The sequence below is a fragment of the Aethalodelphis obliquidens genome, unplaced genomic scaffold (genome assembly GCF_003676395.1).
Source record: "Aethalodelphis obliquidens isolate GAN/ISIS:26980383/991018 unplaced genomic scaffold, ASM367639v1 scaffold85, whole genome shotgun sequence".
Lineage (NCBI taxonomy): Eukaryota > Metazoa > Chordata > Mammalia > Artiodactyla > Delphinidae > Aethalodelphis > Aethalodelphis obliquidens.
The window spans coordinates 6,979,554-7,002,221 of NW_020838029.1; the positions used below are offsets into that span (position 1 = coordinate 6,979,554).

The 22,668-nt window shown below is 41.7% G+C and overlaps 2 protein-coding genes across 5 annotated transcripts; both read left to right on the plus strand.

Annotated features, from left to right (window-relative positions):
• The first annotated feature begins 2,797 nt into the window (after positions 1–2,797).
• NONO (non-POU domain containing octamer binding) lies at positions 2,798–16,530 on the plus strand. Of its 4 annotated transcripts, XM_027093642.1 has the most exons (12): positions 2,923–3,009; positions 3,692–3,748; positions 8,426–8,585; positions 9,722–9,915; positions 11,150–11,451; positions 12,345–12,440; positions 12,636–12,832; positions 13,176–13,260; positions 13,690–13,792; positions 14,373–14,412; positions 14,641–14,750; positions 15,485–16,530. In XM_027093642.1, the coding sequence occupies exons 3-12, from the start codon at positions 8,435–8,437 to the stop codon at positions 15,617–15,619; spliced, it is 1,413 nt and encodes a 470-aa protein (XP_026949443.1). In that variant the 5' UTR covers positions 2,923–3,009; positions 3,692–3,748; positions 8,426–8,434; the 3' UTR covers positions 15,620–16,530. The 4 variants fall into 4 exon arrangements, with proteins under 4 accessions (XP_026949445.1, XP_026949444.1, XP_026949446.1 ...); XM_027093644.1 differs by lacking the exons at positions 2,923–3,009; positions 3,692–3,748 and adding an exon at positions 2,798–2,859; XM_027093643.1 differs by lacking the exon at positions 3,692–3,748 and having other exon boundaries at positions 2,889–3,009.
• Positions 16,531–16,641: 111 nt separating this feature from the next.
• On the plus strand, positions 16,642–20,937 carry ITGB1BP2 (integrin subunit beta 1 binding protein 2). The gene is made up of 11 exons (XM_027093646.1): positions 16,642–17,228; positions 17,486–17,535; positions 17,625–17,681; positions 17,759–17,904; positions 18,782–18,876; positions 18,983–19,041; positions 19,184–19,254; positions 19,374–19,473; positions 19,744–19,857; positions 20,106–20,168; positions 20,530–20,937. Exons 1-11 carry the CDS (start codon positions 17,165–17,167, stop codon positions 20,755–20,757), a joined length of 1,047 nt encoding a protein of 348 aa, XP_026949447.1. The 5' UTR covers positions 16,642–17,164; the 3' UTR covers positions 20,758–20,937.
• Positions 20,938–22,668: the final 1,731 nt, after the last annotated feature.

Genomic DNA, 22,668 nt, shown 5'->3' on the forward strand with positions numbered 1-22,668 from the left:
AAGTGTGCATTTGGTGGGGGGACACCCAGCATCAGTGAAAGCCTCATAAAATAAGGGCTTGCTATTCTTTGGGATTTCAGTCAGTGCACATTAAAAAAGTATCTGTAGTTGCTAGCACTTTTATAGCCTCTCAGTGGAAGTTAACAGTGGCCAGAAGGGACTAACTTTATTTTGCTTTTAAAAGAAGGCATGAAAACACGTCCACCAAAACTCATGGACCACATCTACAGAGCTGATAAGGGACTAGTTTAAAAAAAAATTCAACACCTTGTTGACAAGGCTCTCAGGGAATTTAACCCGGAAGTTATTCTCTTTTTCTTAACCACTGTGCCACCAGGGAAGCCCAATATACTTCTGTGTATTTTTGAATGTTTCCTTCAATAAGTATATATTACTTTTAAAATCAGAAAAAAAACCCATTATTTTTACAAAACCCTTCAATATCTCTCCATCACCTACAGATTAAAGTAAAAAATTCTAAGCATGGCACAGGCCCTTAATTGTTTGGCCTATGTCTATCTCTCTAGGCTAATTTCCTGTCACTCAGCCTCCCCACTTCTCTTCAGCCATGACAAATTACCTAAAACATAGGTCATTCTGTCTCTGACCCTTTGCACACTGATCTCTCTGACTTCAACTTCTTAGTTAAGACCCAATTCAAAGGTGCTCTTTTCTGTGAAGGCATTCTTGATCCACTCAAGCAGAGCTACCTTTACCTCTAATATGATACTATTATTTTATTTGCCTACAGTATTAAAGTTATTTGTTTACATTAACATTTCTCTGCTTATGTTGTGATTGCCTTGAGGAGCTACACAAAAGTACAACAATTTTTCTTTTCATTTGTTATTTTAGTTTTTCAATGGTGTAAACAGCTGTCGTGATTAACAAAGTATAAGTTCATTAAAATGGTATTGAATCCATAGTAGCTTTATTTATTTATTTATTTATTTATGGCTGCATTGTGTCTCCGTTGCTGCACGCGGGCTTTCTCTAGTTGCGGCGAGCGGCGTCTACTCTTTGTTGTGGTGTGCAGGCTTCTCATTGCAGTGGCTTCTCTTGTTGCTGAGCATGGGCTCTATGCGTGCAGGCTTCAGTAGTTGTAGCGTGTGGGCTTCAGTAGTTGTGGCATGCAGGCTCAGTAGTTGTGGCATACAGGCTTAGTTGCTCCACGGCATGTGGGATCTTCCTGGACCAGGGCACAAACCCGTGTCCCCTCCATTGGCAGGCAGATTCTTAACCACTGTGCCACCAGGGAAGTCCCATAGTAGCTTTTTTGTAACTATGTATTTTTTCACTTAACAGATACTAGAAACCATCATGCTGGAGTCTCTAAAATATTAGATATGAAAAGTCCTCATAGATCTTTATGCATTTATATGGAAAGATAGCTAAAGTATTTTAAGTGAGAAAGTCATGGCTCAGAAAAGTATGTATAGCTTAATCCTACATGTATAAAAAGGTATGAAGTTTTCCCTTTGACCAGGACAGTACATAGAAAATAGAAATGCAATAATGTCATAATTGTAATCACTGGGATGAATAGAGGGAGAGACTTTTCTCTTTTTACTCTTGGGTATTGTTTGATTTTTTTTTTCTGTAAGCAAGAAAAAATGGCTTTTTCAGAATAGAGGAATTCTTTTTTCATAATAGAGGTGTTATTTATTCTCAAAAATAACAATTCCATTGGTCTAGATATGTCCAATATGGTAGCCACTAGCCATATGTGACTACTTAATTTTAGCTAATTAAAATGAAATGGAATTAACAATTCAGTTCCTCACTTGCACTCATCATATTTCAAGCCCTCAATGGCCACATATGGCCGGTAGCTACTGTATTGAACAGAGAAGATATAGAACATTTCTGTCATTGCAGAAGGTTCTAGACAGGCTCTAGATCACTGTGTCCCCACATAAGGTGGAGCCAGTCGGAACACCCTGAAACCTTGAGTGTGAATTAGTTAATTAGTGGGAATTAACTACAAACACCTATCACTTGAGTGTTGTAGCCCTTGATTAACCACAGGGCTAGTTAGGCGTTACTGAAAAATGAAGGTGATTACCTAATTGGCATCCTTTGGAATATAGAATCAGTCTGATCTGGAGGCCTACAATGTATCCATGGCAATGATGACACCTGTTGAGTCTCTGTAAATCATGAGAATAGTGATGTTTGGACTGCTGGGTTCCCTGGTTACCATGGAAATGAGGGTACTGGTTACAGTTCTTTGTAATCACACAGAGACTAAAGTATCGATCCCCCCTCCCCCATCCCTTTCTATAACCATAGCCATAGTGATGACTATTTCAGCTGGGCTTTAGGAGTAAACCTGGCAGCAGGAGAAGCAACTAGAAAATCAGATTAAGTAAGGAGTGTCAGAGTGCAAGCCCTAATGAGGAAGTGTGAAAAAAGAAACATGGCGGGGCATTTTTTCAGTAGGAAAAGTCTAGATCTACTACACTGAATACAATGACATTGTTACTCTAGCTTCTTGTACAGGCGCAGTGCAGGAATTCTCAGAGCACGCCTACGCGCACATTTTCTCCCCTTCTGTTTCACTCTCTTTCCACTTTCCTCTCTCCCTTTTTTCCCCTCTCCTTTCCCCCTCCCATCACTTGGTCTTTCGGTCTTTCAGTCAGTCCGTTGATGTCTCTCCTTCCAACCCTTTATCCCCCTCCCCCCTCCTTTTCCGCCTCTAGCGGACGCAACTTGCGCATGCGCACTCGGTACAAAGCCTCGCTCTTTGTCCCCAACTGTCGTTCACACGAACTCAAGTCTTTCGCATTCGGTAGCCAATAAGATCGAAGAAATCGTGGAAAACCGATTCCGCCTCTGGAGATAAACGTTGATTGGCAGGTAAGAAAACCAATAGAGAACGCCACTTTGTAGCCCTTGGGAGCCACAGAGCTCCGTCGTCTGGTTTCCGGCGGTCGCGCGCTCTTTTCTCGGGACGGTAGAGGCCGTGTAGCGTCGCCTTTACTCTGAGGAGAAAACAGTCGGTAGAGGGTGAGTTTGGGGACGACTTAGTTCTTGTTCGAGAGGGGAGTAGGATTTTTCGCGACAGTCGGTGAAGATAGAGGCGAGAGCGAGGCTGGGTTTGGAGGGAGTTGGGCCGTTCGTTCCGAGGCCTCTTAAGGCCTTGTCCCCGCCGCCACACGGCCTCCTCAGCCCACCCGCGGAGGCCCATCGCTCTCCCCTCGCCTCGCCTTCGGCTCTAACCTGGTTCCCGTTTCCCTTCCCGCCTCTTTTCTTTGTGCGACACATCTTGGAATCTGAGCCCTGTCAGTAAGTTCCCCGGCCCTTGAGCCGACCTGGGCCTGAGGGTGTGGGGTCTATTATCCGAGAGCCCTGAAGTCGCGGCTGCAGGAGGAGGCGCTTTGTCGGGTGCTCCTCCTCTCGACCTCTTGAGGCCATTAATTCCGGAGGAGAAAGCGCCCCCCCTCCCAGCGATGTTTTTTTGTAGAAACTCTTAGCTGGGAAGTTCATCTGCTAGTCCAGACCTCGCCGCTTTCCTAGGCAGGTTCCTGGAGGCTTTTTTTTTTTTTTTTGGTCTTGTTGCCTAGCTACTCGACCCATCTATGACATCACTTTTTAAAATGAAAATGAATGTTATGGATTTTCTATTGGGTATTTTACATTTGGAAAAATTATTGTCGAAAGTTGATGCTTTTCTTTGTGTTCTTAACAGAGAAGTCGAGGTTAGAGAGGACTGGGAGGCACTTTGCTATCTTCGGTGGAAGTTGAGGTAGGTGTAGGGGGTAGAGTTGCCAGATGAAATACAGGACACCCCGTTAGATTTGAATTTCACGTAGGCAACAGATTATTTTTTAGTATACGTTGCATGGGACTTATACTAAAAATCATTCATTTTTTAACACCTGAAATTCAAATTTAACTGTAGTGTGTTTTTATTTGATACGTCTGGCAACTGTAATGGGAGGGTGCTGGTTGCACTTACATTGTTTCTTTGTCCGACTTCTTATTACTAAAGGTCTTAAGAGACTCTTAGGAAAGGACCTTACCATGCCGGTGCCTCCTACAGCTTTCAGGCTGGTCCACATCCAGGCAGCCATCTCCGTCTGGTAGATTTTACTAGATTTACCCCCACAGTTTCCACTAAAAAAGTTGATCCTTTTCCTGAAAATTAAGGGGACATTTATTTAGATTTCAGATATATGTGATGTAGTGTTTGGTCTGTACCTGAACAACATTTGTGCAGTTGTGTTGCAAATAGCACCAGTTTTTCTAACATAAATATGTGTTTTCTCTCAAGAAAGTCCATCAGGGTTAGACTTAAGGGCAGATAAGTAGACAGAAATCCTTACTAATGATCTTTATGCTGTGTTCTTTTCTCAGAGGCCCAGTGGTTAGGGGGCAGTGAATTTATTACCAGGATACCTGCACATACTTACAAATTATATTGGTGGTCATCATCAGAAGTACATTATAGGGACAACACTTACTGAGTACTTGCTACTTTGTGGGCACTGTTTTAGGTGATTTATACAATATTTAGTGTTCACCGTTGAATGCCTGCTTGGGAAATAAAAAACTGAAGGGAAAGATTATAAAGATTGGCAGTATGGAGACATTTATTCAACACAAAGGTAGGCAGTTTGGTTGTAAAAATATTTTTGCTAGAATGCAGAAGAGCAGGGGAAGAATGTAATTGATGACATTTGTCTAACTGGAGCACCCACCATATGTAGAATTAAGGGTAGTGGTTGCCAGCAGGAACAAGTGACCTCATTTAGTCAAAATAACCAGCCCTGTGAGATAGATGTAACAGGTGAGGAAACTGAGGCTCAGAAGTTAAGTGACATTTTAGTAAGTTTTTTGGATTCTGAACTCTAAAATCAAGGTGAGCTTGATTACACAGTTTGTAGCATAGGGATGAGTATGAGCTTTAGAGTTCAACAGACCTGAGTTCTACTCCATGCTCCATCACATTTTTGTGTGACCTTGGATGTGCATCAGTTTTCTTATTCAGAAGAATGATAGTTATGAGCATTAAATGAGATAATACGGACTTAGCACAGTGCCTGACATATAGTGGTCAATAAATATCTGGTATTATCATCTTAACTACCAGGCTACACTTTCTAAAACCAAAAATAACCTCCCTTGAAGTAATTCTAAATGGTTTAGGACATCCCAGTGCTCAAGATCATTTCTACTAAGTTGTAAAATGGCTTTTTTTGAAATGGAGTGGTGAGGTGTGGTTAGGATGTAAATATAGAGTTTTTAATATTTCAGTTTTGAGTGGATCGCTATAAAGATTTCTGTTAACATATACATTGTGGGTTCCTGAATGGGATGCAGGGTATTGAGGCTGGGGCCACTGATTCTTATATTAAAGGCTGGAGGAAAAAACAAAGAGGCTCCTTGGATTCTAGCCAGAGGTAAGAACTAGTTGGAGAAATGGCTGTGGATAATTCAAGTTTCTGCTGTAGGCCACTTTGAGGTCAGGGGAATGGAGGTGTTTGATTCATGGGATTCAAATAGGAAAAGATCTGGTTCTAACGCCCACTTACCTATCCTCACCTGTAGCTGGAGTAGACTTTAAATTTTGTAGGAAATTTTTAATTTCCTACTTTTATATCTTGTTTTTAAAAACATTTTTTAAGGTATCCCATTTGCTGTGAAACTGGTACACTTATTCATGGTGCTTAAAGTTGTTACACTATGTGGCAAGAGTCACAAAGGCATTTAATTATTCTATTTTTAAGAATTTATCCTAAGGAAATCAACAGAAAGCTATAAGCAAGAAGGTATTTATTTCAGCATTTTAATAGGAAAAAGCTGAAAACAGCCTAAATGTCTCATAGGGAGTAGTTTATAGTAAATTAGTGTACATCCAATTGGACTTTATGTAGCCATTAACAAGTATAATTAAGTTGACACTATAGAAATGGGGAAAGGGTGAATATACAACAATGCATTTATGATTACAGTTTTGAAATGATAGTGTATGTTTTGAAGGTAAATAAGCAAAAATGGAAATTGTGGGAGGAATATTTAGTCATGGAGGTGCCCCAAGATTTAGCTGTGAGCATTGTTTATAATGGTGAAAAGTTAGAAACAGCCCAAGTGTCCCAACACAATAGGGGCTTGGTTGACAGCTGAATACTTCGTCTGCCAACAGTAAATGTAGAAGATTTAGTGACATGGAATATACCATTTAGAAAACATACAAATGTATAAATCAGTGACTGAAAGGGTATACCAAAATGTTAACAGTGACTTTTGTAGTGGTGGGTCTTCGGGGTTTTCTTTATTTTTATTTCTACGTTTTCTATGTTAAAGATGTATTTTGTACCTTATTAATGAGAAACAAAAGATTAATGAAATGATACAAATGAGAATTCAAGTCTTGGCTTGAATGTCAGGTTTCTAGTGAGGCTAACCTCACAGGTCTATTTAAAATTGCAATCTTCCCCCTTCCACTCCCTGTCCATTTTTTCCCCCCCTCCACCCCCTTTTCTTTATTTTCCCCTACACTTAACCTCTTCTTAAGTACTGTGTAATTTAATTATTATATATATTGTTTTCTCTCCCTGGAAGGCTATCACTGCTGAAGGCAAGAATCTGCTTTGTTCATTGAGGCATCCCAAGCACCTAGAATAGTGCCTAGCAAATAGGAAGCATTCAGTGAATATTTGTTGAATGAATTAGTTTAAAAAATTAGTAAAAAAATTATCAATCTACAAGCAGGACAGATTTCATTTTTGCCCACCTTCTGTTTCTTATCTACATTCATGCATTTAAAAAAACACTTCCCCTCTTAAAGCATCAAATATTTTTCATGTTTACATGGTCTTTATAATTTTTAATGCTGTGTAACATTCCATTGTATAGATGTACCACAATTTATTAAAAACACTGCCCCTAATTTTGGGTACCTAAGTCATTTTTATCATTTTTGTTACCAGAAAGCCCATAACAGTGAGTATTTCTTGGATGTAGTTTTAAATTTTAAAATGATATTCTTAGGATAAATTACTGGAAGTAGAATTCCTGAGTTAAAAGAATAGGAACATCTTGATAGCTCTTGTTACCTATTGTCTTATGAAACAACTTTTGGATACAGAACTTAATTGCATTGATGTTTTCAGTTTTGGTGGGATATGATATAAAATGTATTAGAAAGTTTTTATACACATAGAAGTATTCTTATATACCCATAATCCAAAATCAACAGTTATTAAGCCTTTGTCACATTTTTTTTTTTGTCTGAGGAGTATAATTTCTTTTAAAGGAACCATGTTAATAATAGAGTATTCAGGGAAAAGGTCCTTTTCTGCATCTTTCCTTCAGTTAAATCTGACTGGAGGGTCCTGTGTTGAGGGGAAAAGATTCAGGATTGATTTTGCCCTTTAATTTACTGGAGAACTGCCTTTGGATGAGGAAGATGGTCCTCACTTTGTTAACCTGATCCATTAGGAAATTTCCATTTTAAAACCATCAACTTTTGTATTCAGTCTGGATTATACCAGGAGTTTTCATTTAATTTTATGCTGCTTTTTTTTTTTTTTTTTTTTTTTTGGCCACACCTGTGTGGCTTATGGGATCTCAGTTCTCCAGCCAGGGATTTAACTCAGGCCACAGTAGTGAAAGCCCAGAATCCTAACCACTAGGCCACCAGGGAACTCCCTTATGTTGATTTTTAAATGACAGAATTTAAGATTTTATGATTGTATAATTTTGTATTTGCTGCTTTTATTGCTTTGGTAGTCGTTTATTTTTCCATTGTGATTAATAGCAGTATTTACCTAGTGTTTACTATATGCCAGTACAGAACTAGTGTTTTCACATACTCATTAATCTTTATAGCTACTTTGAGAGGTAGGTATTTTTATTGTTCCCTTTATAACAGCTTAAGAAACTGGTGCAGAAGTAATTTACTAAGTAGTACATGGCTAGTAAGTAAGTATTAGGACCATGCTTCAAATCTAAGTATATCTAACTCCACAGCCCATACTTTTCCTGCTGTTCATTCCACAGTATCTACTGTAGGCTAGGACTGCAAGGTACCAGAGAAGAACAAGACTTATTATTAGTCCTTGTGATAACTAGAATCTGTTTTAGTCATTGTGTTTTAAAGTGTGCTTTAATATTATGATAAGGCCAATTTTTAGGGAGTAGATTCTTTTGGGAAAGTAGTTTCCTATTAATCCATATAGTTATTGAACTGGAAGTTTCCTCAAGTCATTCTAGTGCAAGCTGTTCTTATCTAGTACTTGTCTAGTTTCTATGTACAACATAACTGCTAGTGCTGGTGGTTTTTAGATTTTTGAATTGTACTCCTTTGCCATACTTGTTAAAAATAATACCAAAGGTGATTAATGACATACAAGTCATCAGGAAGATGGCTGATTGTGCTCTTAGCACTGAATGTATTTGACCTACCGTTTCTTTTTAGGGTGCAAAAATGCAGAGCAATAAAACTTTTAACTTGGAGAAACAAAACCACACTCCGAGGAAACATCATCAGCATCACCATCAGCAGCACCACCAGCAGCAACAGCAGCAGCCACCACCTCCACCAATACCTGCAAATGGGCAACAAGCCAGCAGCCAAAGTGAGTACATGCTAGGTAGTGGGGTAGAAATAGGTCCCTTCTTGGGAATAGTTTCTGGATTTTTAGATTAGATTCTTGGGATTATAAAGTAATGGGCCTTTGTAGCACACCTTTGTTGTTCTTTTCTCTATTTACCTCTTAATACTTAGGATAGAAAAAGGCTGATTCTCTGAAATAAGGAGCAGACGTGTAGGATAGCAGTTGAGTACAGGTTGCTTTGCTGCATTGGCACATTCTGTTGCTAGACAGATGGCTGCATGCTTTACCTCAGAGCTTGGTTCTTAGAGGTAAGCATCAGATGACTAGTACATAGAGAAAATATAGAAAAGGTCTTTAAGACTTAATGGAGAAGAAATTTGGTATTAAGTATTATATTTTTATCTTGGGGCCTGTGCCACCCCATTTTTTAAAAAAATATTTATTTATTTATTTGATTGCACTGGGTCTTAGTTGCAGCAGGCAGGCTTCCCAGTTGTGGCATGCGAACTCCCAGCCTTGGCATGCATGTGGGATCTAGTTCCCTGACCAGGGATCAAACCCGAGCCCCCTGCATTGGGAGCCTGGAGTCCTGTACACTGTGCCACCAGGGAAGTCTCTGTGCCACCCCATTTTTAATCAGAGTAAAAGGTCTTTAAAGGTATGTTTCCATCCATTCAGCAAATTTTGAGCACCTGTTGTGTGCCTCTAAGACTACAACCAACCTCAACCCTCTTTTATTTCCAGAGATTCCTACAAAGAATACTCTTTCCTAACTCATTCTTTTCATTCCATTACCCCAAGCCTGAAAGAATGGGAACTGTTAAGGTTATGAAGATTAGTGAGGGATTGGGAAATGGAACAATTATGTTTTAAATGTAAAAATCTGATCTCTTCTGATCTAGGGCTCCTTGACTTGCTTAATTTTCTCTTTCTGTCTCTGAGTTAGTCCGGGGTGGCTCCTGGCCCATAGTAGAGTTGTTAAGAAGTCTCCCCAGATCTCTGCCTACTGCTTTCACATTCTAAGGTGCAATTTACCGATAAGTGGTTAGTGGATAGATTCCATTGGGAAATGGTGTTTGACTTCTCTACAGCAATTATATTGCCCATCTAGCGGCAGTTGTAACTCTTTGAGAATGTGACTGTGTGTCTTCTCTCAGATGAAGGCTTGACTATTGACCTGAAGAATTTTAGGAAACCAGGAGAGAAGACCTTCACCCAGCGTAGCCGGCTCTTTGTGGGCAATCTTCCTCCTGACATCACTGAGGAGGAAATGAGGAAACTATTTGAGAAATATGGGAAGGCAGGCGAAGTCTTCATTCATAAGGACAAGGGCTTTGGCTTTATCCGCTTGGTGAGCAACTGTGGGCTTTTAGAGCATGTGCTCTAAAAGGTGGGGAAGCTGGGCAATGATGGATATGGAAAGTTAGGCAGTAGAAATAATTCTCAGATGATGTTAAAAGCTTATAGTTACAGTTGGCGGAACAGGACAAAAATGCAGATTTTATTTTAATTTTTCCTCATAGGTTTTTGTTTTGTTTCAAGGACAACATAGGTTTATTTGCCTAGGACTCTGGGGATAAAGTTTGCCCTTTGGAACTTTTTTTGTTTTAATTCGGAAATTTCAAACATACAGAAGTGGAGTGAATAGTATAATGAACCTGCATGTACTCGTTACCCAGCTTCAGTAACTATCAACTCATAGTTAATTTTGTTTTATCTCTACCCTTCTATTTACTGCTCCCCACAAATATTTTAATAAATTAGACTTTTTTCCAAAAAAAAATGAAAAAAGGTTTTTATTTTAGTAATGATCAAGGTTTATATAATTTATTTCCAAAGCCCTTACACATATGTTATCTCACTTAAGATTCGTCAAAACCTTGAGGGAACAGTTTTATTTGTATCTATTTTTAAAAAAATTTTAAGTGTAGATCTTTTAAAAAAATCTGATTTGATTTAGGAAATTTGTTTAAGTGCATGGGGGAAACGTTTCTGGGCATTATCTATCTCCATAAATGAGGGACATAATGTGCTAGCAAGATCACTGGATGTTACGGTCAGAACTAGTCTTCGTTCCAGATCTACCACTAACTATATAGGCAAGTCATTTTTTCTAGGGCTCAGCTTCCTCTTCAGTAATGTGGAGGGTCCCATCAAGGTCTGTGGTTCTAAAGAGGCCTCTTGTAGGGCATAGTGATTCTGGTTAAACTTGTATGTAGCTAGCAAAAATTAAAATAATTCTGGCTGCTGTATTTTAAGGGTAGGCTTTATGATGGTCATTCTTGTCCAGATGATCTGTTAACACTTCAGGGAATAGCCTATGATACCAGTGACCATGTAAGTGGTATTAACTCTAGAATTTACAGTTGATATATTGCAAGGCCATCAGAAATTAGGCTAACCAAAGAGTTATCTGAAACACCTGACTCCATTCTTCCAGTTCTATCCATGTTTCTTTGTATGCTTGTTGCCAAGGGTTTTTTGGGTTTTTTTGGAGACATTGAGCTATTCTTCTTGAGGCTCTTGATGGCTGTGTACGTGATCTTTGTCCAACTGAGTTATTCTGACTTTCCTCTGCTTCCTAGGAAACACGAACCCTAGCAGAGATTGCCAAAGTGGAACTGGACAACATGCCGCTCCGTGGAAAGCAGCTGCGTGTGCGCTTTGCCTGCCATAGTGCATCCCTTACAGTCCGAAACCTTCCTCAGTATGTGTCCAATGAACTGCTGGAGGAAGCCTTTTCTGTGTTCGGCCAGGTGGAGAGGGCTGTAGTCATTGTGGATGATCGAGGAAGGCCCTCAGGAAAAGGCATTGTTGAATTCTCAGGGAAGCCAGCAGCTCGGAAAGCTCTGGACAGATGCAGTGAAGGCTCCTTCCTGCTAACCACGTGAGTGAGGGGTCATTTTCAGAAACATACCTTAAATGCTACTTCCTTCTGTGGTCTGGGGAGCTAGCCTCTAAGAACCATGTTCCTGTGTTCATTTAAAGACTTTTGATATAATTCAGCTCTAGTAGAGTTTTCAGTGTACTCTTAAATTAATGGAAATGGTATGAGGATTTAAAAATAAACCTTTGCAGTCTTTCAGTAGGTTGTCATTTAATCAGTGTTAAGTCTCCCCTTATGGTGAAGTTTTAGAACTCTAAAAAGTTGTTTTGTGCATGTAGCATCTCTCTTAGTATTTACCCCAAGTCGTTACCTTGAGTTCTGTAGATACCATATATAAAGGCTGCACTTGGAACGTCCCTGATGGCCCAGTGGTTAAGAATCTGCCTGGCAATGCAGGGGACATGGGTTTGATCCCTAGTCCGGGAAGATCCCACGTGCCACGGAGCAACTAAGCCCATGCGCCACAATACTGAGCCCACACACCACAACGACTGAAGCCCGTGTGCCTAGAGCCAGTGCTCTTCAACAAGAGAAGCCACCATGATGAGAAGCCCCCACACCACAACGAAGAGTAGCCCCTGCTCACCGCAACTAGAGAAAGCCTATGCGCAGCAGCAAAGACCCAATGCAGCCAAAAAAATAAATAAAATTTAAAAATAAATAAATAAAGGCTGCACTTAAGTCCTCCACCTACTTAAAGACTGTATTCAAAGATCTGAAACCTGACTCTATCCTGTCAACCCCAGATTCCACATGATGCCATTAAAAGGGCGTGGTTACTTAGGACTGGGTATAAAAACCCCTTCAGAAGTATGTTTAATTGTCCAGTCCTGACCCCTAACTAGTTCACTGTGCCGGTATAATTTGATTAACACTGAGCGTCTCTCTCCCAGATTTCCTCGACCTGTGACTGTGGAGCCCATGGACCAGTTAGATGATGAAGAGGGACTCCCAGAGAAGCTGGTTATAAAGAACCAGCAATTTCACAAGTATGTGGTCCTGATAGATTCCCTGTTAGGTATTTGCCTGTTCTTAAGGAAGCTTGTAAAGAGATGTGTAAAAGAGGCACATCTTTGCTGTATGTGTTCACTGGCAGCCATCGTCTTGGCCCTCAGGAGGAATGTAGTGTTTTGTTGGGAAAATCTTGGACAAAAGTTTTAGTAACCTAGGAACCTTGTGTATAGGGAGCGAGAGCAGCCACCCAGATTTGCACAGCCTGGCTCCTTTGAGTATGAGTATGCCATGCGCTGGAAGGCACTTATTGAGATGGAGAAGCAGCAGCAGGACCAAGTGGACCGAAACATTAAGGAAGCTCGTGAGAAGCTGGAGATGGAGATGGAGGCTGCTCGCCATGAGCACCAGGTCATGCTAATGAGGCAGGGTGAGTATCGGCCTGTAAGTCTTATAACTAGAAGAAGGACAGAGTAACTTTTTTCAGGAGTTTCTTTATCAATCAGTAGAGAAAGGCCTAAACTTCAACTTTTATTCTCTGAAATATTTTGTTGATCTTGGTAGGCAAATGAGCTTGGAGATGTGGCAGAGGATACTGGATTCTGTGGAGAAGGAAATAATAGGTTTGACTTCATTTTTGGAATCTGGATACCTCGGATGGCCACTCAGGGATTAAATATCCCCTTTGCTTTCTGGATCTATCTTTATGGAAAATTACTGGGCCTAAATGAGGATCATGAAGAATATGCTCAGTCAGTCTGTTGTTTTCATAGATTTGATGAGGCGTCAAGAAGAACTTAGGAGGATGGAAGAGCTGCACAACCAAGAAGTGCAAAAACGAAAGCAGCTGGAGCTCAGGTAACTCTTTTCTCCAACCCTTTTTATCTGACAACTTTAAAATGTAATGTCTCTCTCCTGTTTCCTACCACCATGCTACCTCATGCATTTGTAAATATGTTGGCAAATATTTCCTGGCTGCTTCTCAAGTTCTCCCTTTAGATGGGAGATGTTTCAGGTACCCATGGTTCTAGGAATTCCTGGGACTGCGCTAAAGAGGAAAGCAGCTGAGTGCTGGTCTTATGAGACTGGCTCCTTTGGGAAAGAACTTTTTTCCCTGAAGGACACATCTGGGTTGTTTTAGGGCTGGGCACATTTAACAGTGAGTTTCCTGGAGAGCTATGATAGTTTTCAGTAGGCTCTTGATCTCCTTGGCTGAGTCCCCTATTAAGATAATCTGTTCGAGTTTTGGAATGCCTCTGCTTAAATATCTTGGTGACTTCTCTGTAGGCAGGAAGAGGAGCGCAGGCGCCGTGAGGAAGAGATGCGGCGGCAACAAGAAGAAATGATGCGACGACAGCAGGAAGGATTCAAGGGAACATTCCCTGATGCGGTATTATCTCCCATGTGCCCATGATATGAAAAACTCATCATGAATTGTCCATTAGGACTATTAAAAACACACTAGGCTATGACCAATTTTTCCATTCTATGACACTCCTTATAGAAAGAAGCATTCATAGGAAGGAAAGGTAAGGTTTGAAGAGGAGCTCTTGCCTCACAGGCAATTTAGGATGAAAAGCTGGGAGGCCATTGTATGCTGTTTAAACTCAGTGACTGCAGGATCAGATAGACCCAGTCCTGTAGCAGCCTTGACTGGTCTTCTGATGTCCTTGGCAGCTGTACAGGTTGGAGCCCTAGAAGAAATCAGCTATGTCTCTCCTTTTCTTTCATCTTTCCTTCTGTTCCTAATAGGAAACTCTGACTTGTGTCCTAGTAGCTCTAATCTTGAATTCATTGTACAGCTGTAATGAGTTCAAGGAGCTGTTGTTGATGTTCTTCCTCAGCTTGGTCTCAGTGCACTTAGGATGTGTTATCACTGTCTACTTCCCTTAGTATGTGGGCCTCAGTGGATTGTGGTAGAATGAATGCAGTGCTGTCGTGGACTGTCTTGAGTATTTTTTGTTTTTCAGAGAGAGCAGGAGATACGAATGGGCCAGATGGCTATGGGAGGTAAGGACTTAAGGGGTTAATGGCTCTGATTTCCTTTTTTGTCTCGTCTCTGGTAAACTAGGTAGCTTCTCCTACCTAGTCCAAATTTAAGAGGCTTGACATTTCTGGGAGCATCATTTTGGTGGGAGGGTAACATGTCTTAGCCCAGAGATCTTGAATTATTTCCTTTGGCGTAGGAAAAGACTGACAATCTCTGTCTCCTATACTGATCACACTGCTCTGCTTTAGGTGCTATGGGCATAAACAACAGAGGCGCTATGCCCCCTGCTCCTGTGCCAGCTGGTACCCCAGCTCCTCCAGGACCTGCCACTATGATGCCAGATGGAACCTTGGGATTGGTAATAAACTGCAGGGCCTTATAGTAACTCTAAATGGTAATAGGAGGAGGAAAGACTTTGCCTTCGTGATCCCTGGGCCTGCCACAATTTTGCTACAGATAACAGTTTTTAGGATCACTGTTATCCATGAAATATTACCTCAAGATCTTTGTTTGGAGTCTTGTGCAAACCCAGTCTCAGACTATATTTTACCCAGGAGTTAAGCAAATAACTGTCTGACTGGGTAGTCTTGATTGACTGTTTAGTTGCTACCCTGGGTGAACAGGTTCTTCTTTGGAGGGAAGGCAACGAAGGCTAGGCATTATCACATAAAATAGATGTGAGTCCAAAAGCTTTATGGCTCATACAATCCTGAGGTGGTTTTAGTTCTACTGTCAAAATGTTTCAATTAGATAGGCTTAAGGTTGCTGAAGAGTGATGGCCTGCCCTCGTCCATATACCTGGTTCAGGAAAAAGGACTTGGCTAGCACTTATCCAGCCTAGGAATTTAGTATGTAATATTGCTTAGCATGTAGAAATACGAATAAAAAGTTAAAGGTAGGATGGTTGGGTAGGACTGTATTTCAGGCTACTTTCCTCTTAGGGATAGCCACTAGAGTTCTAAACAGGCTTGGTCAACCCTACCATCAGGAGCCTTGAATAGTTGGGTGGAAATGGCCTCCGGGGAGGGACTACAGATGGGTGGGAAGCTAGGGCATAGGTTCTATTATAACATTGCTCTCTTTCTCTTTAAGACCCCACCAACAACTGAACGCTTTGGCCAAGCTGCTACAATGGAAGGAATTGGGGCAATTGGTGGAACCCCTCCTGCATTCAACCGTGCAGCTCCTGGAGCTGAATTTGCTCCAAACAAACGTCGCCGATACTAATAAAATTGCAGTGTCTAGTTTCCCAAAACCCTTAAAAGAAGGACCCTTTTTGGACTAGATGAATTCTACCCTGGAAAAGTGTACTAGGTGAATTCTACCCTGGAAAAGTGTTAGGGATTCCTCCCGATAGTTAGGTCTTCCCTGCCTGTAGTACTCTAGGGAGTATGCTGGAGGCAGAGGGTAAGGGAGGGGCGATATTTAACAAATCAGTTCTGTGTGGTATATCCTTTAACTAACCAGTTCTGTGTGGTGCATTCCTAAAGTCTCATGTGATTGTTGAGAGCCTGAGGGGCGGGGAGCCATGACAAAATGGATCCAGTTAGGGCCATTAATCTTAATCATTCCACTCTTTGTCCACCCTGTTCTATTTGCTTTCTTGTCCTTACACCCCCCATCCCAGAGACACTGCCACATATACCACAAAAACCAAACATCCCCCAATGACCTTGGCCCCATTGCTCCATTCACTCCCAGGTGGGAATTCAGGCAGATGTCCACAGAGGTCACAGGCAACATACATACGGTTCTGTTATATCCCATATATTATGCCTTTGTGTCCTAAGGAAGACATTTTCTCTTAGAGATTTTCATTTAGTATATCTTTAAAAAAACTGTTGTGTTAAACTTGCCTCCATCTTTTTCTTGGGTAAGGACAACTCAGAAATGGCCCTTTTGTGTCTATGATATTGCTGTTCACAGCTTTTCTTGATAGGCCTAGTACAATCTTGAGAATAGGGTTGCTGTATGCTGAAGGTCAGACAGTAGCTCTTAGCTTTGCCTATCTTAGGTAGTTATGCTGTGCATTTTTTATTGGTGTACCATGATTGATTTGTCCCTGATACCTTTGGAGTTTTTCTGAGAAATGAAGTAATGCAACATCAACTTATTAAAATACATTTTAAGCCTTTTAATTTTCTGTGCTGTTTTTGAAGGGGCAAGGAGGGAGGGGAGTTCTGTCTCAGATGAGCACAAGGCTATAAGAATAATCCTTTATGACCTTTTGCTTAAAGTATTAATCATCTATCCAGGCAAACATGGGGAGGTTGGATGCATGCTATGACTGAAGTGGTTGACAAAGATCCGGGGCTATTGGTGGTACACAGAAGTAATGAGGATGGGAGGAAAGCTGCTGCTCTGAAAGGGAGAAAATGGGCTGGAGGAATTGGGATACCTTCAAGCTGGGAGGGGGCTCAAAATTGGTATTCATTTCTGAGCAGCTGCTGGTATGTCAGAGGCTTGGAATTGGCGTGGTAAATCTAAAACCGTCTCAGCAGTGGTTAGCTGACCTCACCCAAGTTCCAAGCCCTACTCTGCTTGATCCTTTTTTCTTGAGCCTCAGAGCTAAAATGTTCCTGAGCTCTTTCCTATTGGCTGGGCAGACCAATTGAAGTTCCCTTGCCCATGTTAGGAGGTGTACGCCTCCTGAACTAAAGATAGAAACAGCTGGCCCTTCCAGGCAGCTAAAAGCCTCCAGACTAAGAGGTGTTCCCCACTCGGCAGCCAGACTCCTTGAAACACCCTTTCAATAATTCTACCAACGCCTCCATGTCTCTACTCTGCCGTAACAAAGGCTGTGGGCAGCACTTTGACCCCCAAACCAACCTTCCTGGTGAGTAATCCTGACCTTGCCAGGAGCTCTGTGAGTGCTGGGGGAGTTGTCAGCTGTGGGCACTCTGTTAAAGGAAGAAAGAAAAGAAAAATTTAGTGTACCTGCCATAGTTAATTGGTCTGAGTGATTTTCAGTCTTTACTGATTTTTTTTTACATCATATGGAAAGACTGTAAGCATATAAACCTGGAAAAAAGGTAAGAAGTGATGTTTGGTATAGTATCTTTCCTTCCTTGATCCTTCTACCGGTATCCACAGATTCCTGTTGCCATCACCCTGGGGTCCCAATCTTCCATGATGCACTTAAGGTGAGGAATAGGCAAGGGGGGATAGCAAGAGCATTTCGCAAAAGAAATATAGCCAGGAATCTAAGCTGAGCTGGATCTCTTGTTATCAGGGTTGGTCCTGCTGCCGGAAGCGAACTGTAGATTTCTCTGAGTTCTTAAACATCAAGGTAAATTCTTTACTTCCTGGGATTCTGCCCCTAACAGAAGGATTCTATCCCTAATCCTCTTTCCTTATCTGTACTAGGGCTGTACTGTGGGACCACACTGTGCTGAGAAGCTCCCTGAGACCCCTCAACCTGAGGGCCCTGCCACAAGCAGTTCACTTCAGGAGCAAAAACCTCCGAATACGATTCCAAAGTCAGCAGAGACTTTGCGCCGAGAGAGGCCCAAGTAAAGAGGAGGAGGTCCCTGGGTTTTTCCTACATTAACGGAGCTTACTAGGGGTGATTAATGGGTCATTGAGGTTTGGGGACTAGTCACTAGAGGTGTCAGGAGACCCAAGGGTCAAGGCTTGGTGTATCTTTGGTGCCTTAGGTGAAATTTGTGTCCGGAAATAATGTCCTTTGTGCTAAAGTGGTACGGGGTGATGGGATAGGTATTCTGTGGGGTTTTTTTGTTTTGTTTTTTGGGGGGTTTTTTTGGCCGCTCTGTCTGGCATGTGGGATCTTAGTTCCCTGACCAGGGATTGAACCCGTGCCCATGCAGTGGAAGCACAGTTAACCACTGGACCGCCAGGGAAGTCCTGGGATAGGTATTTTGAATCAATAGAGTAGATAGCCTCTCGTGAATACATACTTAGTTATAATACAAGGGGGATTGTTGAGAATGACTTTTTTTTTCTTTTGGAAAAGAGCTTTAAAATAAGGTTTGCATCAAGAAAAGGATGTAGTAGTATTGGCAGCCAGGAGACTGCAGAGAAGAATAAGTTAATTTTGTGGAAATAGTATGAGCAACAGAAGAAAGTCATATTAGGTCTATAACTAATTAGATGAAGAAGAAGAGGGAATGATGCAGTTCTGCAGAGAAATATGGTTGGATTTAGAGCAACTGAATAGATGGGCAAGAGGAGCCCTGGAGAATTCCCCAGGGTTCAAGGATTTGGCATGTCCACAGAGAAGAAAATTGGCAATGGGGTTGCTACCCATCTTCTCTAACCCTGCTCCACTTTCACCAGACTTCTTCGATTCCATTACCAGTGGTGGGAAGGTTGGCGCTGTTGATCACGGTTAGTGGGTCAGGACTAAATCACCCCACCCATACTCCCTAGGTCAGAGTTGCCTCCAAAGCTGCTTCCGCTAAATATATCCCAAGCCCTGGGAATGGCACTGGAACAGAAGGAATTAGACCAAGAACCTGGAGCAGGTAAGTGGGTCTTTAGTAGGACAGGCTTCACAGGCAGGAATTTAGTGAAAGTGGCAATTGGGTGGAGGAAATGAATAGGGTTCCTGACTCTGTTTCCTTTGCCCAGGACTTGACAGTAGTCTGATCCAGACTGGTGCCAGCTGCCAGAACCCAGGATGTGATGCTGTGAGTGAGAGTTTGTGGAGGACTCAAGCATGTGGTTGAGAGATGCCATGCCTGAGGGATAACTGGGTATAGATATGAGGCTGCATAGGGTACATTTTTAAATGACCCAATTCTTTTCCTGATTCTCCTTTATCTGTCTTAGGTTTACCAAGGCCCGGAGAGTGATGCTACTCCATGTACCTACCACCCAGGAGCACCTCGATTCCATGAGGGGTGATGGAGGGGACTGGGTGGGCTGTGAGACAGGTTTCTCCCAATGTTGACCTTAAGATGGAAGTGGGGGCTTGTGGGGACGGGAAAGGAGAGTCAGTTGAATTCTATTCCTACCTCAGGATGAAATCTTGGAGTTGTTGTGGTATCCAGACCCTGGATTTTGGGGCATTCCTGGCACAGCCAGGGTGCAGAGTTGGTAGACATGACTGGGGGAAGCAGGTAAGTCCCGACTTTCCTGAACTCTTGATTAGAACCCAATTCCAAAATAATTTCTTCTCCCTGTACCTCATGGCCAAGCTCTGTATCTTCTCCCTTTTGCATGGACCAAATAAGATTCTGCTCCTTATCCTTTACCAGCCCAGTGGTTTTGCAATATGAGGTAGTGTTAATCTTTCTGACACTCTCTGTCTCTTCTCCACATATACCATGAGAACGCCCCTTGGGTTAAGAGTTCATTCTTACCACTCACTTTTCACGTCTTCTTTTTAGCTGCCAGCGTCTTGCCGTCATGATTGGCACCAGACAGATTCCTTAGTAGTGGTGACTGTATACGGCCAGATTCCACTTCCTGCGTTCAACTGGGTGAAGGCCAGTCAAACTGAGGTGAGGAACGTCTGATGCTGGATGGGAAGCCAGTGAATTGGGTGATATTATAATCTTACAGGCAGAGTCGTCGTAGGCAGTAAACATGTAGGCTCCATAGTCCTCTGAGAGGAAGGTAGAGCTGTTAGGTCAGGGTTATCTGGCTGACCCGTGGATGTAGGGATTACACCACTGGCCTGCTTCTCTGTCGTAATTACTTGTTCTGACCTTCTGGGATTGTTACTACCCCTGTAATTCTTTTCTCTCAGCTTCATGTCCACATTGTCTTTGATGGTAACCGTGTGTTCCAAGCACAGATGAAGCTCTGGGGGGTAAGTAAAGATAAGGGGGCACAGGAGGGGGAGGCAGATGGGGTAAAAAGAAGGGCCAGGCTGGAATGAATAGAGGGTGTCTTGAGGGAAGGAGTTGTAGTGGGAAAGTGGAGGTTTTCTCTTCATTTGCTTTGATATTCTCTCTCTCTCCCTCTTCCTCCCTCTTTTTCTCCCTCTCCCCCCCCAACTCCCCTTTCTTTCCTCTTTCTCTCTCTCCCTTACTTATTTCTTCCCTATATTTTTCCCCACCTTGCATTTTTTATTTTTCTCCCTGTCATTCATCACCATCCTACCCTGACTCCAATCCCTTTGATTTCCTCATTTTCTCTTCTGTGTTCCACTATCTTTCCCTCCTCCTCAGGTCATAAACGTGGAGCAGAGCTCTGTCTCCTTGATGCCATCTCGGGTTGAAATCTCCCTGGTCAAGGCTGACCCAGGATCCTGGGCCCAGCTGGAGCACCCCGATGCACTGGCTGAGAAGGCTAAGGCAGGGGTTGGGTTAGAGATGGATGAGGAAGAATCTGAGGATTCAGATGATGACCTGAGCTGGACAGAGGAGGAGGAAGAGGAGGAAGTGATGGGGGAGTAGTGACACCAGACAGTCAAGTGTCTAGATAGGACCTCAGTGACTCCCTTAGGATCTCAGAGACCAGGATATGGTTGGCCATGTGGTGTCATTGAGCAGCAGGAGGCAGAAGGAGGGGAGAACAAAAGTGTCCCAACCATTCTGTTTTTTTCCCTTAAATAAATCTTGTATTCTGCAGTTTCACATAGTGTCGTTCTCTCACCTCACTATCTAAGATTGTATTCGTTCCCTCCAACTTCCGTGTGTGTGCAACACACATGTGTGAAAAAAGCACATGTAATCAATTCTTCACAACCACCAAGTATTTACTGAGTACTTACTATGTGCCCAGTTATATGTTAGGTGGTTTAGAGGTATCTGAGAAACAGAAGACTCATTCATTCCTCTCAGGAAAATTGTAGTCAGGCTGACAAGTCAAGGCTCTACATGAGATAATAATAAACATTATCAGGTAGTTTAACTGAGTGCTAAATTGTGCAGTACAGTTTTGAAAAGCTGTAGGAGTTGAGAGAATGGAGTGATTAATGTGGACTGTAGTAGAAAGGGAAAGCTCCATGGAAGAAGTACATTTTTTACAGCTTTAATTAGATACAATACACACCCCATAGAATTTGCCCGTTCAAAGTGTAAAATTCAGGGTTTTTTTTTTTTAGTGTACTCAGAGTTGTACAACCACAATCAATTTTACAATGTTTTCATCACTCCAAAAATAAACTCTGTACCCATTAGCAGTCACTCCCAGTGTCCCCCCCAAACTCATAGCCCTAGGCAACCACTTATCTACTTTCTGCCTCTGTGGATTTACCTATGCTGGATATTTCATATGAATGGAATCATACAATATGTGGTTGTTTGTGACAGGCTTCTTTCACTTAGGATAATGTTTTCAAGGTTCATCCATGTTATAGCATGTATCAGTACTTCATTCCTTTTAATGGCCAAATAATATTTCACTGTGTGGATATACCACTTGTGTTTATCTCTTCATCAGTTGAGGTATATTTGGGTTGTTCCCACTTTTTGGCTATTATGAATAACGCTCCTATAATAATGCTCCCATGCATTCATGTTCAAGTTTTTATGTGGACATATGTTTTCATTTCTCTTGCATATATACCAAGTGTAATTGGAATGTAATTTCTGGGTCAAATGGTAACTTTTAACCTTTTGAGGAACTGCCAGACTGTTTTCCAAAGAGGCTGCACCATTTTACATTCCCACCAGCAGTGTATGAGGGTTCCAATTTCTCCACATCCTCAATAACACTCTTGTTACTTGTCTTTTTTTATTACGGCCATCCTAGTGAGTGTGAAGTAGAATCTCATTGTGGTTTTACTTTGACTTTCCCTGATGGCTAATGATGCTGAGCATCTTTACATGTACTTATTGGCCATTTTTGTATCTTATTTGGAGAAACGTCTATACAAATCCTTTGCCCATTTGTTAATAGGGTTGTTTGTCTTTTTATTGAGTTGTATTTTAAAAATATATTCTGGAGACAAGTCTCTTGTCAGATATATGACTTATAAATATTTTCTCCCATTCTCTGTGTTGTCTTTACACTTCCTTGATGGTGTCCTTTGATACACAAAATTTTTTAATTTTTATGAAGTCTAATTTATCCATTTTTCCTTTGGTTGCTTATGCTTTTGATGTCATATCCTAGAAACCATTGCCTAATCCAAGGTCATGAAAATTTACTCCTATGTTTTCTGAGAGTTTTATAGTTTTAGCTCTTACATTTAGGTCTTTGATCCATCGAGTTAGTTTTTGTATCTGGTACGAGGTAGGGGTCCAACTTTACATTTTTGCATATGGATATCCAGTTGTCCCAGGACCATTTGTGGAAGAGACTATTCTGTCCCCATTGAATTGTCCTAGCACCCTAGTTGAAAACCACTTAACCATAAATGT

Bases quoted from the DNA above. Each gene is read 5' to 3' on its own strand.
- NONO (XM_027093644.1), top strand. From the start codon at position 8,435: ATGCAGAGCAATAAAACTTTTAACTTGGAGAAACAAAACCACACTCCG. The intron at 8,586-9,721 runs GTGAGTACATGC...GTCTTCTCTCAG, and splicing joins GCAACAAGCCAGCAGCCAAA to ATGAAGGCTTGACTATTGAC. The intron at 14,413-14,640 runs GTAAGGACTTAA...GCTCTGCTTTAG, and splicing joins GGGCCAGATGGCTATGGGAG to GTGCTATGGGCATAAACAAC.
- ITGB1BP2 (XM_027093646.1), top strand. From the start codon at position 17,165: ATGTCTCTACTCTGCCGTAACAAAGGCTGTGGGCAGCACTTTGACCCC. The intron at 17,536-17,624 runs GTGAGGAATAGG...TCTTGTTATCAG, and splicing joins TCTTCCATGATGCACTTAAG to GGTTGGTCCTGCTGCCGGAA. The intron at 17,905-18,781 runs GTAAAGAGGAGG...CATACTCCCTAG, and splicing joins TTGCGCCGAGAGAGGCCCAA to GTCAGAGTTGCCTCCAAAGC.